We start from the raw sequence: 14,407 nt of genomic DNA, 5'->3' as shown, positions 1-14,407 counted from the left end.
GGCAGCAGTGCGCAGGTCGGTACCGCGACCCCCGCTCCCCCCACACCTCGCGCGTCGCCGCGCTGCCGCTGCCCCACTCTCTTGCAGGGCCGTGCCCGCAGCCTGTCTCGCACCTCGCCCCGTGGCACCCCGGCTCCGACACCCGCCGCCACGCCGTGGTGGGCCGGGGGGCTGCCCTGCGGCTCGAGAGCTCTGCTGCTTTCCACTCCCTCGTCATCCGCGACGGAGGTAAGCGGCCCGGGGGACATAGAGGAGGGGATGAATGCGGATGGCACCCCGCGTTTCCAGCTTCCGACCCCGCTCATCTCCCCGCGTCCCTCAGGGAAAGTGGTGTTTGCCGACCGCCCCCACGGGCCGCCCATCACGCTGCGGGCCCGCTACATCCTCATCCGGGACGGCGGAGAGCTGCATATCGGCTCGGAGCGCTGTCCCTACGCCTCGCGGGCCACCATCTCGCTGTACGGGAGAGCCGCCGACGGGGCGGCCGTGGACGGCTTCGGGCAGAAGTTCCTGGGCGTGGGGCGCGGCGGGGTGCTGGAGCTGCACGGGCGGCGGCCCCGCTCCTGGAGCCTCCTGGATAAAACCCTGCACCCCGGAGGGCTCCGCCACGGCCCCTACTCCTCGGAGAGGCGGTGGGGCAGCCGCGGGCTCAACCTGCGCGTCCTGGACGCCGGCACGGGCCGGGTAGCGGCAGCCGGGCGCTTCGACACCCACCTGCGGGCCGCGGAGTGCCATCGGCTGCGCGACTTCCTGGCACTGCAGCCCGAAGGCAGCGTGGTGGCGGCCGCCGTGGGGGACTCGGCCGCCCGCAGCCTCACGCTGGAGACGCGGCTGCTACTGCGGGATCGCTTGCGCAGCCAACACATCTCCCGGCTGGGCTACAGGTGAGCGCGCGGGCGGGCGGCGGGAGCGGGGCTCGAACTTGCGGCCCTGGGGGTCTGGGAACCATGGACAGCTCCGCGGCCGCCGCGCTGCCCGGCGGAGGGGCCCGGAGGGAGAGAGGGAGGGATGGAGGCCGCGCCGCCCTGCCTTCTCCTGAGTCGCTCCCTGGGGTCGCAGGGTGCAGCTCGGAACTCTCCTTCCTCGTCTCCTCCAGGCAGCCCTGGGCGCTGGTGGGGATCCTCGGAGGGGATCCGCTTTCGACGTCGGAGGATAAGAGAGAGTATCATGGGAATGGGACAACAGGGTTAGCCGTAGCCCAAAGAGAATTCCTCACCTACGATGGCACCCGTTTCACTGTTACTGCTTTCAGTGGATGGATAAAAGGTTTTGTTTGCTGATAACAGTTTGTCATCTGTTGCTTTGCTCAGTCTTTTCTCTCTGCTATGAATCTGAACTGCGCAATGATATTCATACCATTGGATTTTGCTCATATGCACGGTGACCACACTAACAGCAGCACTCTTATAAAGTACCCCTTTTGCCACCTGCAAGGAAATCACACTGACGCAAAAAGCACTTCTACTTCTCATGATGTTCTCTAGATAAAAACGACATTGGTGGCTCTTTGGTTAATTGTATTATTCTGGTATGTGTAACTGTAAAAAAAAAAAATAATAATAATAATGGATTGTTTCATTTTTTCAGGAGTGCCTCATAATGGGTTTAAAGTGGAGGTGTCCAAAGGAATAATTCTCCATTTAGTGGATGATGTTAGAAGTTGGTTACCTGGTGACAGGATCGTCATTGCCAGTACGGATTATTCCATGCATCAGGCTGAGGAGTTCAATCTCCTTCCTTGCCCTGAATGTAAAAGCAATCAAGTGAAAATTGATGGTATGAGATTTTTTTAATTGAGCTTCTCATTTGAGGTAAATCTTTACATTGTCAAGTCTTTTACATTCTACATTTACATTAATTAGTCTTAGCTAAATCATAGAATTAGTAAGGTTGGAAAAGACCACTAAGATCATCTTGTCTGACTGTCAGCCCATCGCCACCATGGCCACTTAAGCCATGTTGTCCCATAAACCTGTGTCCCTGTCACAGGAGACCTGAAAGGCCCCAGTGTTGTACTGGGACTTAAAATCTGACCTGAAGCAGCTGCCCCTTGTAGGACTCAAGGGAAGTGCTGATCTCCTGTGGATCGTTTATTAATTGCTGGGCATGTCCCAAACTCAGTGATTGCTTGAAGGAAAGGCGTGCACTTGCTTAGAGCAATGCAATAATGAACATGTGCTCATGTTGAACAAAAAGGTTTCCAATTTCCACAGGCAGCCCACTTTATCTTCATATTGGCGAAGTCATAGACGGCATCGATATGAGGGCAGAGGTCGGTCTTCTGACTAGAAATATACTTATCCAAGGAGAAATGGAAGACTCCTGTTATGGAGAAAATCAATGTCAGTTTTTCTCCTTTGACACGTTTGGAGGACATATTAAAGTGAGTGATTTTTAAAGCATGTTCTTATAGGTGCGTTCAGTTAGTTCCTTTCTTGGCTTGTAGATGAGCAGTATAATGCATGAAGCTGCCATTTGTGTGGGGAAGAAGGATACTTGTGGGGAAGGTTTGCTGGCCTGCTTTGCAAAATGAGACTTGCAGGGGGGCTGTGCCTTTTGTTCACCGCGTACACAAAAACGTGCCCTTCTCCAGGCCAGAGGAGATTCATCAGCTCCATCGCAGTAGGGTCAATGTGAAGTTGCACATGTTGCAAGATATTGCTGAAGAAATTGTACTACCTACTGAGCAACCTGCTCCGTTCAGGGCTCAGCTGAACACTGGGTCCTCCCGTTGTGCTTTGCTTTCTCTGGGTTGTCCCAAGGGTTCTCAGTCAATGTTCAAAGTTTTGCTGTTCCAGAGGCTTTGTGTAAAATAAATCCATTGGTGGAAATCTGTGCAGGTCTGGCTTAAGATCACTTGACAGAGATAAAGTTGTCATGAAATAGAGCCTAGTGGTAAACATTATCTTTTTCTGTAGCTAGTAGGGGTGTTTTGTCTGTGAAGATGTTAATGCATTGACACACAGCTGTTGCTGAACACTGTGCATGCTGGTTAGCAGCTTCTCTTTGGAGCTCCTCTGCAGGTGCTGCTGTGAGTCACCGTGGGGAGCTGGCACCCCGTGGGATCAGGCCCTGCCTTATGTTGCAAACATATTGCTTAATAGAAAAGAAAAAAAGAAAAAAAAAAAACTTTTATTTTTCTGATACTTCTGTTGCAACACCTTACTTGGATCTACATTTCTCTCAACAGATCCTAGCGAATTTTAGCTCTGTGCACATGTCAGGTGTGGAGTTAAAAAACATGGGGCAGCAAATCCTGGGCAGTTACCCTGTGCACTTTCACATGGCTGCAGATGTCGATGAGAGAGGAGGGTATCAACGCCCGACATACCTTGATAACCTGGCTATCCACCACTGCTTCTCTAGGTGTGTTGCCATACATGGGACTCATGGCCTGCTGGTAGGAAACCTATTTTATTAGTATCAAGTTAATTTCTTTGCTTAAGAGACTTTTGAGATGCAAGGAGAAATCAGAATGCTGAAAAGTCTCCCCAGGGGATGCCTTGACTTCATTTGACAGATGTGGACTTCTGCTCTGGCAGTTCAGCTCTTACAGTTGAATTTCAGGTTTTTTGTCTTGATAATTATTATTATTAATGATGTGGTTAGATAGTGAATTCTTTGCCATGGTTACGTGGGGCAGTTTGTGATCCTATAAACTCTCATTTAAAACAAAAGCAATGCTCTTTTAATGCATCTGACTGAAGCAACGGATCTTTAATTTGCAACAGAAATAAAAAAAAGATGAGAGTTGTTCAAGTCAGGGTAATGTGAAACAAATTCAAAAGTTTTTACAATACAATAGGAATGCAACAGGACCCAGAAATGCCTTCGGGAACTTGGTTTTGACCCAGATGTTCACAAGGGTACTGGGGAGAGAAACTTAACAAAAAGAAAAGAAACACACATGCCCCAGCTGGAAATGCAGATTCCCACTCCAGTCCCAACATGTCCAATTGCTCTGTCAGACCCTGAATGGCATTTTGGTGTTCATGGGCATTTCCTCATTCACTTGATATGTGTGTGTAGGCAGAGACACTCCTAGAACTATCTGTGACCTCTGAAGTTTTCCTGGAAAGTTTTTTTTCAGCTCTGGGCATAAAGCTCTGTAAGATACGACATAGATACAAGCTGGTGGGACCCTAGTGCAAGGGGTTGTATTCCTTAAGGTGCAACACTGGACTTATATTAGAGCACTTTTCATGTATCCTAGGTGGGCGCCCCATCCCTGCAGACACTCCAGATTAGGCTGGATGGGGCTTTGAGCACCTGATCAGCTGTAGGTGTCCCTGTTCAGTGCAGGGCAGTTGGACCAGATGGCCTTGAAGGCCATTCTATGATTCTAAACAGTATTTGTAATGTCCAGATGTGATTCACTCTGGCTATAGTTTCTGCTTTTGTAGATGGAGCCCTTACATGGCAAGAGACTTGTATAGCCTGTGTAGATACAGCTCAACTTCCTTTCTCTTCCCATTGCATTACACCCTGTGAATAGCAGGAACCTGGCGGGCATGAAAAATTAAGCCTCACATTAATGTTATTTCCAAGAATAATGGTGCATACTCTGGGCCTTTATCAGAAGGGAGGTTGTCAATGGGTTATCCAGGTGTGTGAGATTAAGTGGGCACAAAATTAGGAATCAAAGAATAGATCCAGGCCACCAACAGGTGATACCTGGGGGCTTTGAGTCCATTAATCGGTCAATAGGTTTTATAGCAAAGGTTAAATATCTGATTCTGTGGAAGAATCATATGATTTCAGTGCTGCCATTAAGAGTGATTAAAATGTATTTTAAATCCTTGCTTTAAAATAAAACAATCCATAGTTCCAGAGAACTGTATGTGTATCAGTGCAAGGCAGTTAGATAACATAGGTGGGAGCTGTGTGCCCTTCTCCCACCTGCTCCTCCTGCCTGCCAGCCTCGTGCCCCTTTGCAGCCACTTTTCAGCTTGGCTTACTCACTGTGGTTGGGCAGCAGGCTGTGACATGCTTCTCTCTGCCCTGACACACGTCAAGCATACCGCAGAATATTGCAGTCTTTCATGTATAAAGTTGCAGCGCCTCAAGGTCACTTATATTGTGTTGCTGAACTATATATAATTCAGTGTTTAGAGGCACGTTAATCATCTGGCGTTGGGCTGTGGGCTGAGCGGGGACAACGCTGTGTGCTGCCTTACTGTAATGCACTGATGTCACAGTGCTGCAGGGTGGCTTTTCTTTTCAAGCCTTTAGTTCTGTCTGCGATATGCTGGGATCAACTGATTATTGCTGTTTTGATCTAACAGCATGGAGAGGCACAGCTGCCCAGAGAGCTGCAGGTGCCCCATCCTTGGAGGTGCTCAAGGCCAGGTTGGATGGGGCCCTGGGCAGCCTGAGCTGGGGGGGCACCCAGCACATAGCGTTGGGTTGGAGCTCGATGATATTTAAAGTCTCTTCTAACCTGAGCCATTCTATATGATTCTGTGACCCTTCTCATTCAGTGCAAATGTAAACAATCTTTACATCTCCTTTTTTTTTTTTTTTTTTTTTTTATGGACAGGAGAGCAAATAATATAGTTCAATGTGTGTAAGCTTTCAGGGCTTCCTTATGTTTCTGAAGCTACCGCAAATCATATTCATTAAATCTAAAATCTATTTTTGGTGACAAGACTGGTTTTTAATGCACTTCTCTGAAGCACAGATTATCTGAAGATAGCTAAATTCCCAAGAATGAAACTCCTTAATTGAAATGCTCTTTACTTTACAGCTGCAGGCAGCTTGCTTTATGTATTTTCTCCAAAAATAGTCTTCAGTGCAACTCCCGACCATCATTTGGGAGAATATAAGCAGCTTCGTAGCAGGTTGGCAGGGGCACTTGCATTTTTATCTAAATCCATTTCATATCCACATTTCCAAGACACTTTCTGTCCATGTCGCTGTTTCTGAGTTCTTGTTATCTCCCTTGTAGCTCGCTCTGTGTTATCTCACTTACATGCAGAGTCTCAGTGGAGTTCCAAAAATGTATTGGTTGGGAGTTCGGTACCTGACTGTGCGATGCCTTATTTTTAACCTGAACACCTCACTGAGCAGCAGATGACAAAGGAGGGACTGCCAGGAAAGGGATGAAATCCAGTAGAAATAGACTTATGGGAACTATAGTGTTTGTGACTCCAGATGTTATGTATGGTTGTAGCCCATTAAGGTGTGATCACAGGATATGAACTGAAATGGATTTAGTTTCAAGTTTCCCTCTGTGTACAGGAATGACCGAGCAGGTTAATATTAATCAATCTTGCAGTTTTACATGGACATAACTCTAATTGACGTCAACAGCCGTTTTGCATGCCTGAAGAATGAATGCACATGCTGGCAAGGATCACGTGAAGTACAAAGTTCGGTTTCAGAGAGATTTAGTAACGAATAGCTGGTATTTTAACTAGCCTGATTTAGTATTTGCATTTAAAGGAAGGATTTCTAAATTTGCCTTCATAAGGCAGTACATCAAAGGAGCTTTGTGCTAAGTCCTCTTGGTCAAATTAGGATTTAATGCATGTCAGTTAATCTTAAATAGGCTGAATAGTGAAATACCAGCTCTGCCCAAGCTGATCGTTATATTAAGGAGACCTCCACCTTCTAAGAGTGGATGAGAAGAAGAGAAGCCTTCTCTAAATTACCTCATATACTGCATTTTAAAGATTTTTAAAATTTAATTTGGGAAACCTGATAATGAAAATGTCTAAATTAGCTAGGCTAGCTTTTTGGTGTACCACCTGAGACACACAGATATTTACACAGATATTCACGCTGTGATTCTGAATCAAACATACTCTCCTAGAGCTGAGGGCAGACTAAAATCCAGTATTTTACAACTTCCCTTTAATTATGCTTATGATCTTCCTCAGAGTAATTTTACTAGCTGCTCTATTGCACAAGATCAGTCCGCTCTTACACAAACTGCATGAGTGTTATCTCTCGAACCAGTGCACATAAGGCACTGTGCAGAACAATGGCGAAACCTTTCAGTCAGTGCTTCAGACTTTATTGCTAAGCAAAGCATGTCATTGCTGCCACCTCTGTTAGCATCACAATCTATGGCCTGTATGCTTTTTTCCAGGTAAAAGATACCATTGGCTATGACACTCTGGGGCACTGTTTTTTCCTTGAGGATGGGACGGAGCAGCGCAATACGTTCCAGCACAACTTGGGCCTGCTCACCAGGTCGGGAACCATCTTGCCCTCAGATCGCAATGAAGCAATGTGCCTTGCCATCAGGAGCCACGTCTATGGGAATTACATTCCGGTGCCAAGCACTGACTGTATGTAAGTGCTTCATGAAATGGAGTTGCTTTTAGCACTGGTGCTGAGCTTTATAGCTGCGTCTTAAAGAATGTTGTGTTGAAACAAATATAATCATAAATATGTAGAGTACTTGGCTTGTTTCTGAACATCTTTCAGTTCTTTTGAACAAGAATCATAGTCATACAGCCATAGAATGGCTTGAGTTGGAAGGGACCTTAAAGGTCACCCAGTCCCAGCTCCCTGCCATGGGCTGGCATGGTTGTCCCCCACCAGCTCAGGCTCCCAGGGCTCCATCCAAGCTGGCCTTGTTAGTTAGTCTGCAAGACATAGGTACACAAACACCTACAGTACACAAGGAGATTTAGTGAGAGTCTAGAGATTAGTGTGAAGTGTCACGAGTCTCATTTATAATACAATAAATGATACACTTCTATAGCTTACCAAAGTTATCTTCCATTTTGGAGATCGAGGGGCTATAACATGGGCATTCAGGGGATCCAGGTACTGACCTGACTAGTATTTGCAAGTAAGAATATAATTTAGCCAAGGAAATTTGTATTTTCATGTTCTCTGGAAATGAATCAAGTGGCTAAACTCTACTTATTTCATTTATGTAAATAATCCAATTGAATTAACAACAATTATTGTTGTAGAAATGCTAAGGTTGATTGTACAGATAATACAGGTTTATTGCACACCTATTTAGTCATTCTACTCATGCGAATGAGTGGGGATTCTTGATTACCTAGTAGTTAAAGTAGACAAAAAATTATTGAGATTTTCTGCCTAGAATGATCCAATTAGTTGGTATAGTCATGAGAAAAGGTTTGCAGTGTTTTTACATGTGTTTTTCATTATAGCAAAAGATGTTATCAAATAAAGCAAGACAACAGATGATAACATTTTCATAGCTATATCTGGCTTCTGTTTGTGTCACTACTTGATCCTCCCTCTGAGGCAAAAACTCTTTATTTGAACAAATGTCAAAATAATATCTCCTTAATCTCCAGTTTAATGAGCTATTTGTGACTTGCAAGGACAGTTGTTTTGTTTTCCAAGTAGAAGCATCATAAATCCATATCGAATCCCCTACCTCTTGCCATTGCCCCAGAGATCCAAAAAAAACCAGCCCAGAAGTTCATTTTTCAGGCATTTTCCAAAGCTACTTCAATTTTGGGAAAAAAGAAAAGAAAGAAAGACATCAGGTTTCCTTAAGGTGCATTTAACAGAACTGGAATTTTGTGTTAATGGTCTCATATAATTTATTTGTTCAGCATGTGGCTTTATAAATGAATGTCTGACATCACTAGATGCTTTCTTTCCCTTCAAGAGTGTCATTAAAAGGTTGTGTGGCGTTTTAAAGTCAATGGGAGGGTTGTGGCTGAAGTCCAGCACAGTGCTATGAAAACGTATCCCTTCCTGTTTGGTAACTGTTCAGGATCATTTTGATTTTGATTTTTCAGGGCTGTCAGCACTTTCTGGATTGCAAATCCAAACAACAACTTAATAGAGAATGCAGCTGCCGGTGCTCAGGTAAAACCACTTAACAGCAAGAGCTGTACTTTGCCTCCAGGTCCCATATATTCTACTCTTTTTGATGTTACTAGTGTGAGGGCAATGAATTTTTAGTAAGTCATCACAAAATCTGGATATATATTTCTGCAGTCTTTCTCTCTGTTAAGGATTTGCCCATGTTTGTCTCACAGTTGTTTCTGAGACCAATTTCTGTCACAGCTGTGGCTGAAAATGATGTGTGGTGTCTCTGAGAAAATGTTGATTCTTATTTGTAGTTAATAGTTTAATGCCCAATAAAGTTTTACATTTATTTATATAAATACATACTCTTTCTGTGTTATTATCTCTAGCGTTTAACCAAATCCTGTTTGTGTTTAACATGGCTGTGTAGACGAAGCTATGTTTTCTAATAAGCCACCTGAACTTCATCTACAACACATGGATTTTTAAAATCTCCACGTGTGCCCAAGGGGCCTACAGTGCATGCCAAAGGGAAAGTTGAGATGTGTATGAGTACAGGCTGGTGTGTGTCCCTGGGGACCTGCATGAGTTTTGCAGGCTCAGCTGAAAAACCAAGCGGCACCAGGATAATCTCTATCACTAATTGCCACGTGCCATTCTTTGGACCTCCCTTTGTTTTTTAGGATGTCGGGATCTGGTACATCTTCCATCGGGTTCCAACTGGACAGTCTGAAGGGCAATATCCAGAAGGACAAGCTGAACATACCCCCTTGGGAGTATTTTACAACAACAGAGTCCACTCCAATTTCAAGGCACGTGGATGAGTTTTGTGTTACCACCAACATAGTGCTGTGGTGTAGGGCTGACCATGTGCAGTGTCAATGATGTATGGCTGTCTTACATTTAGATAATGGTCTTCTAGCTCTATATCAAGAGACACTCAACGTTCAGTTGTAGCACTCTTTCTACAATAAAGAGAGAGCTGAGCAGAATGTGAATCCCAGTTCAGGGGTCTTTGTTAGAGGGGTTGTGCCCAGACTGGACAGGTACCTACTGCTGAGGTTTAAGGAACGATGAGTAGGATGACACTGAATACTGCTGTTGGCCACAGTGATGCAAGGATGTAGAGGGGTGAGCAAAAGTACCTTGTTCCAGGGTTTGCTCATCACCTTTGAAAAACGAGACCAAATATTTAAGGATAGTTCCAAGGCAAACACATTTCCTCTAATATTCTGTTGACATGAAAACATAACCTGTGAGCTATAAAAAGTGTTTTCAACTTATTTCTAAGGATTCTAGATTGAAATCAGTACTATTTTCTGGGTCTTGTAAACATTACATCTTGGTCCTTGACAGCTGTTGCTCTATCTCAGTCTTTAGCTTGGTTGCAGCAGCTCATGTTCTCTTTTGACTGTTGGGTGGCTCGACTCTTTTTATTTAAAGCTGCACTTCTTAACAACAGCCTTTTTCCAAAAAGTTATCAAGAGCTTGGCAGAGTCCTTTATTGCTTTCAGCAACAGAGAGAGAGAGAGAGAGAGTGGGAGTTCAGTGCCTTGCACTGGGTCAGAATACAGCTCAAGATGTTGATGCGTGACATATGGCAGAGCAGGCTCTGTCCTGACTTCAGCATACTACATCCTGTGCTAATGTCACCCTGAGCAGTGCCAAGTGACATTGAGAAGGGAGAGAGAGCCCAGGCTGCAGGCTGTTGCTCTGCCTGCACGCGCAGGCTGCCCATGTTCATTGATAAAATCTGTGATCTCTGGCCTCTTGTATACAGTCTGGTAAAGTAATTGGAGTTGTCTGCTTTTTCAGGCTGGTTTGTTTATTGGAAAAGGAGTAAAGACAACAAGAGCCAGCGCTGAAGATCCCAGAGAGTATCTCACTGTCGATAATGCCAGGTAAGCACATGCTGTATGGCAAAGTACTTTGGATACTTCTATTGGTTCTTGGCTTCTGCATCACATTTAGCAGGTCATTAGTGCCTCATCACGGCTGGAGAATCTGAAAATACTCACAAGCTCTCACTGATGTGCAGAGGCAAATATTTCATAGCTATGCACTGAATTGTTTGTATTTTTGCTGATCAGAAATAATATTTGTGCATTTGGGATTGTAAGGACTAAGCCATGAAAGGCTTGAAAAGTCTAGATTTCATTATTGATTAGTCGGTTTGTAAACTTCAACATTACTTATTAATTACTTAGAAAAACTTACATCTGAAAGATGACATAAGAGATCCTAAGAGAACTGCATTAACCAAGCTTCTTGCTTCAGGTTTCGCCCACATCAAGATGCTGATCCTGAAAAGCCGCGAGTTCCTGCTGTAATTGATGGTCTCATTGCTTTTAAAAATAATGACCACGGGGCCTGGGCCAGGGGCGGTGACATTATTTTCCACAACTCTGGGTACGTTCCTGTAAATTCTTGCTACACCGTTTCCCCCACGGCAGACATGAGTGGGCCTGTAGGCCAAATTCCCCTTCGACATTCATTGTAATTCGCACCTCTGTGCTTCCCCCATCCCAGGTTTTCAGACAATGGAATTGGGCTCACACTGGCAAGGTAATCTCTTAAAATGTACCTTCTTCTTGTTTTTCCTCACAAGGTATTAGGCCAAAGAATAGAGGCTGAGACCCTTCCCTGGGTCTATTTCACATCCCAAATCTACTATTTACTGTAAGAAACAATTCCCTCCCAAACCACATATAGCCATTGGCTTAATAAGTTGGGTAGAAATACTGTATCTTTTCTGTAATTAACACTTTGAGTTGATTGGTCGCATAGTTACCTGCGTTTCTTTGTCTGCTTGTAGTGATGGGACATTCCCAACTGACGATGGCTCTAGCCTGGAGGTGTCACGCTCCATTTTTGTTGGAGAAAGCAGCAATCTGGGTTCCCAGGGAGGCCAGAACAGCTACTGGGGAAAAGGGGCAAATGGAGAATACAGGACACTGCCCAGAAACAAGTGAGTTGTTCCTCTGCCATTTCTTCCTGTTAGAGCAGCATGAAGAAAAACCTCAGGAATGAATGTGGCTACCAACGAGTAATTTGTATTGGGTGTTTAAATTATTGTAGAGGCCAGAAATAATAAGCATCCAAATAAACTCCTCTTCAGGACAACAATTTGAGAGCACTCTCAACCAAATGTTTGATTTTAATTTTCTGCTTGATTTATTAGTCACTGGTGAGTGGACTAGAGAATCTGAAAAATACCAAATTGCTTTTGTGCAGTGCTTCATTAATACAGCATTGACCTGACACTGCAGCTCCCTTACACCATGCCTCCCTCGTACCCTCCTGCTGGCATATCTGCGTGGGCAAGAGCAATGTGTCAAAGGAGAAAGATGTCTTCACTACTGCATCTTATTTCTCTTTCAACAGCTGTATGTTATTTGCTATTTTGATGGCAGCACAACCTCTCTCCAGCAAAACTATCACCAGAGCAAGCTGTGTTTCCCCAAGTCTAAATTCTTCCCTAATGTATGTGTTAGTCGATACTCATCCATCCTTAAGCCCTCTGTAGGGAATAATATCACCTGGTTCCCAGTGACCTTCAGGCTGTGTGCCCATTTGCTGTCTGCTGTGTGGCTTGTATGTCTGAACAAATCGACAATATTTCTGGATGTGGTAGGCAGCGACCTACTCTGCCATGCTGCTACTGGCCAGCTCTCATTTCCGTCTGTGAAGCTGAAGCAGGCCACCCTTTAACCAAACATTGCCAGAGCCAAGCAAAACTTGGAGCCTTCTCAAGACAAGCCATGGAAAGGGCAGGTCCTCTCCAGCGGTGTTTCCTTCAGCACCGACAGCTTGACAACATGTCCATGGGCTGGTACTGCAGGAATCAGCTTTCTATATGAAGTGCTGTGGGCTAAGTTCTGGGGATCATGTTTGAAGTGGCTTGGGGGGAAAGCAGAAACTGTGCTGCACCACTCTGTAATTTCTTCTATGAAGACACTATTGCCTTCAGGGAGTGTGACTGATACCATTTTTTCAATCACACTAAGGTTTTCCAAAAAGCTCTCTCTGTCCTGGAATAGGAAACTGCATAGCAAAGCTGCCACACAGCCCTCTGGGGCTTCCTCATGCCAATTCATCCCTGGGTGGCAAGGGACAAGAGCTCTGAACTGCATTACCCTTACCTTATGCAACCTGTGCGGGTCATTGTTTCTTGAGCCTTATCCTCTAGAGATAAGCAGAAATTCAAGTTCCATCAGCTGTGTGCTTAGCATCCAGATCTCTCTGTTGGGAAAAGAAGGGTCTACTGACTGCTTGTTGACAGCTTTCTGTGCTTTCAGGAGAGAACGTGCTCTTTGTCCAAGCTTTTAGCACAGGACTGTGTTTGTTTTTATATCTCACAGGACATTCCCTATTCGTGGATTCCAGATTTATGACGGGCCTGTCAGGATGGCAAAATGCACTTTCAAGAAGTTTACCCCAACTGCTGACCGATACTCAAGTGCCATCGGCTTCTTTATGAAAAACTCCTGGCAGATTAGCCCCCAGAATAATGTGTCACAAATCCTGATGGAGAAGAGCGTAAGTAAAACAGGAATGCACGCTGCTAGATGTGGAGTTTTTCAAAGTACTTAGAAGTGGTGAGAGATTTATCCAAGAGCAGGATTTTCCAGGCTGTGGTACATGTTACATTAGAGCATACCATCACTTCATTTTGCATGAAATTTCTTTTGATGATGGTTATTTACAATCCATTAATATTTGAAAAGTATCAGTATTAAGGTACCTTATACCTGGGCATATGCACACAGCAAAATCTTCAGTAGAGTAAGTTTTCACCTTGCAAACAGAACAGCCAGAACACCATTCTGTGCAGCATTGCCAGCTAATATATTGTACAGACCTGGTGAGAACCTGGCCTCAGAGTCTGAGAGGGACACAGTGAGGTATCAGGAGGCTGCAAGCTGCAGTTCAGTTCTTACAATGAAAGAAGCAAATGCAATTAGAAGCAAAACCATGGTCTGTTTCCTGGGGTTAGCAGTGAAATTCCTGTTGAGAACAACAGGGACTTTCCTTGAGCAGCAAGAGCAGAATAGGGCTCTGTATTTGTGTCTTGGCAGGAGCCATAAGATGCTGAGCAATTCCAGTCCTTGTTCTAGATTCCTGCAGGGATCGTGGCTCTGAACACTTGGCTTGGAAAATGATAAATTCCACCTGGCTCACTCCCAGGGATCATAACCTCTCCTTACATTCTCTTCAAACAAGATCCATGCTTGTTAGGATGTCCGTGAACTGTAGTAACTTCGGGCTGAGGTTTGGCTTATCTTGAGGAAAATTTCCATTGCTCTGGGTTTGACCAATATCACTACTCTGGCAAGCAGTCATTTTGTCTGTCCCCTCTCTGGTACACTTTAGCTCAACAACAAGAAGGTTTTTCATGGAAGGGTGATGCTGACTGCAGTCACTTGACTGCTCCTTTAAAGGGCAGATCCTGTACATTTTGGTAAAGAGGTCTCAGTAATTTTAGATACTTTAGGGAGATTTGGAGCAGTAATAAGAGCTAATTTGCTGTACTTCTTTATGTCTTCCGTGGGGAAATGGTTGTAATATGATCATGGGAAACATGAATGAGAAAATCATCCTGGAACAGGGATGAGGAACTTAAAGAAAAATGTATAATGAAAAAGTTTTTTCA

General features: G+C 44.7%; 2 protein-coding genes across 8 annotated transcripts in view; both read left to right on the top strand.

The window, feature by feature from the left end:
• Nucleotides 1-14,407, top strand: part of CEMIP (cell migration inducing hyaluronidase 1) — a 105,591-nt gene that overhangs the window by 3,938 nt on the left and 87,246 nt on the right. The window lies entirely within an intron of this gene.
• LOC100544508 (cell surface hyaluronidase CEMIP2-like) overlaps nucleotides 1-14,407 on the top strand; it is a 48,376-nt gene that overhangs the window by 6,359 nt on the left and 27,610 nt on the right. For 5 of the 6 annotated variants that reach the window (XM_085234180.1, XM_085234178.1, XM_085234179.1 and 2 more), the window contains exons 4-17: nucleotides 88-228; nucleotides 323-884; nucleotides 1,097-1,266; nucleotides 1,588-1,776; nucleotides 2,214-2,383; nucleotides 3,191-3,400; nucleotides 7,094-7,299; nucleotides 8,742-8,811; nucleotides 9,438-9,566; nucleotides 10,570-10,655; nucleotides 11,032-11,163; nucleotides 11,284-11,319; nucleotides 11,570-11,722; nucleotides 13,116-13,293. In XM_085234180.1, coding sequence (XP_085090306.1) covers nucleotides 88-228; nucleotides 323-884; nucleotides 1,097-1,266; nucleotides 1,588-1,776; nucleotides 2,214-2,383; nucleotides 3,191-3,400; nucleotides 7,094-7,299; nucleotides 8,742-8,811; nucleotides 9,438-9,566; nucleotides 10,570-10,655; nucleotides 11,032-11,163; nucleotides 11,284-11,319; nucleotides 11,570-11,722; nucleotides 13,116-13,293 — 2,432 coding nt within the window. The remainder of the gene's footprint in view (nucleotides 1-87; nucleotides 229-322; nucleotides 885-1,096; nucleotides 1,267-1,587; nucleotides 1,777-2,213; nucleotides 2,384-3,190; nucleotides 3,401-7,093; nucleotides 7,300-8,741; nucleotides 8,812-9,437; nucleotides 9,567-10,569; nucleotides 10,656-11,031; nucleotides 11,164-11,283; nucleotides 11,320-11,569; nucleotides 11,723-13,115; nucleotides 13,294-14,407) is intronic. The other variant, XM_085234182.1, reaches the window with a different exon arrangement.

The sequence above is a fragment of the Meleagris gallopavo genome, chromosome 12, assembly GCF_905368555.1.
Source record: "Meleagris gallopavo chromosome 12, MGAL_WU_HG_1.1, whole genome shotgun sequence".
Classification (NCBI taxonomy): Eukaryota; Metazoa; Chordata; class Aves; order Galliformes; family Phasianidae; genus Meleagris; species Meleagris gallopavo.
Note: the sequence above shows the minus strand (reverse complement) of the source record. Positions and strands in the feature narration are given on the sequence as shown.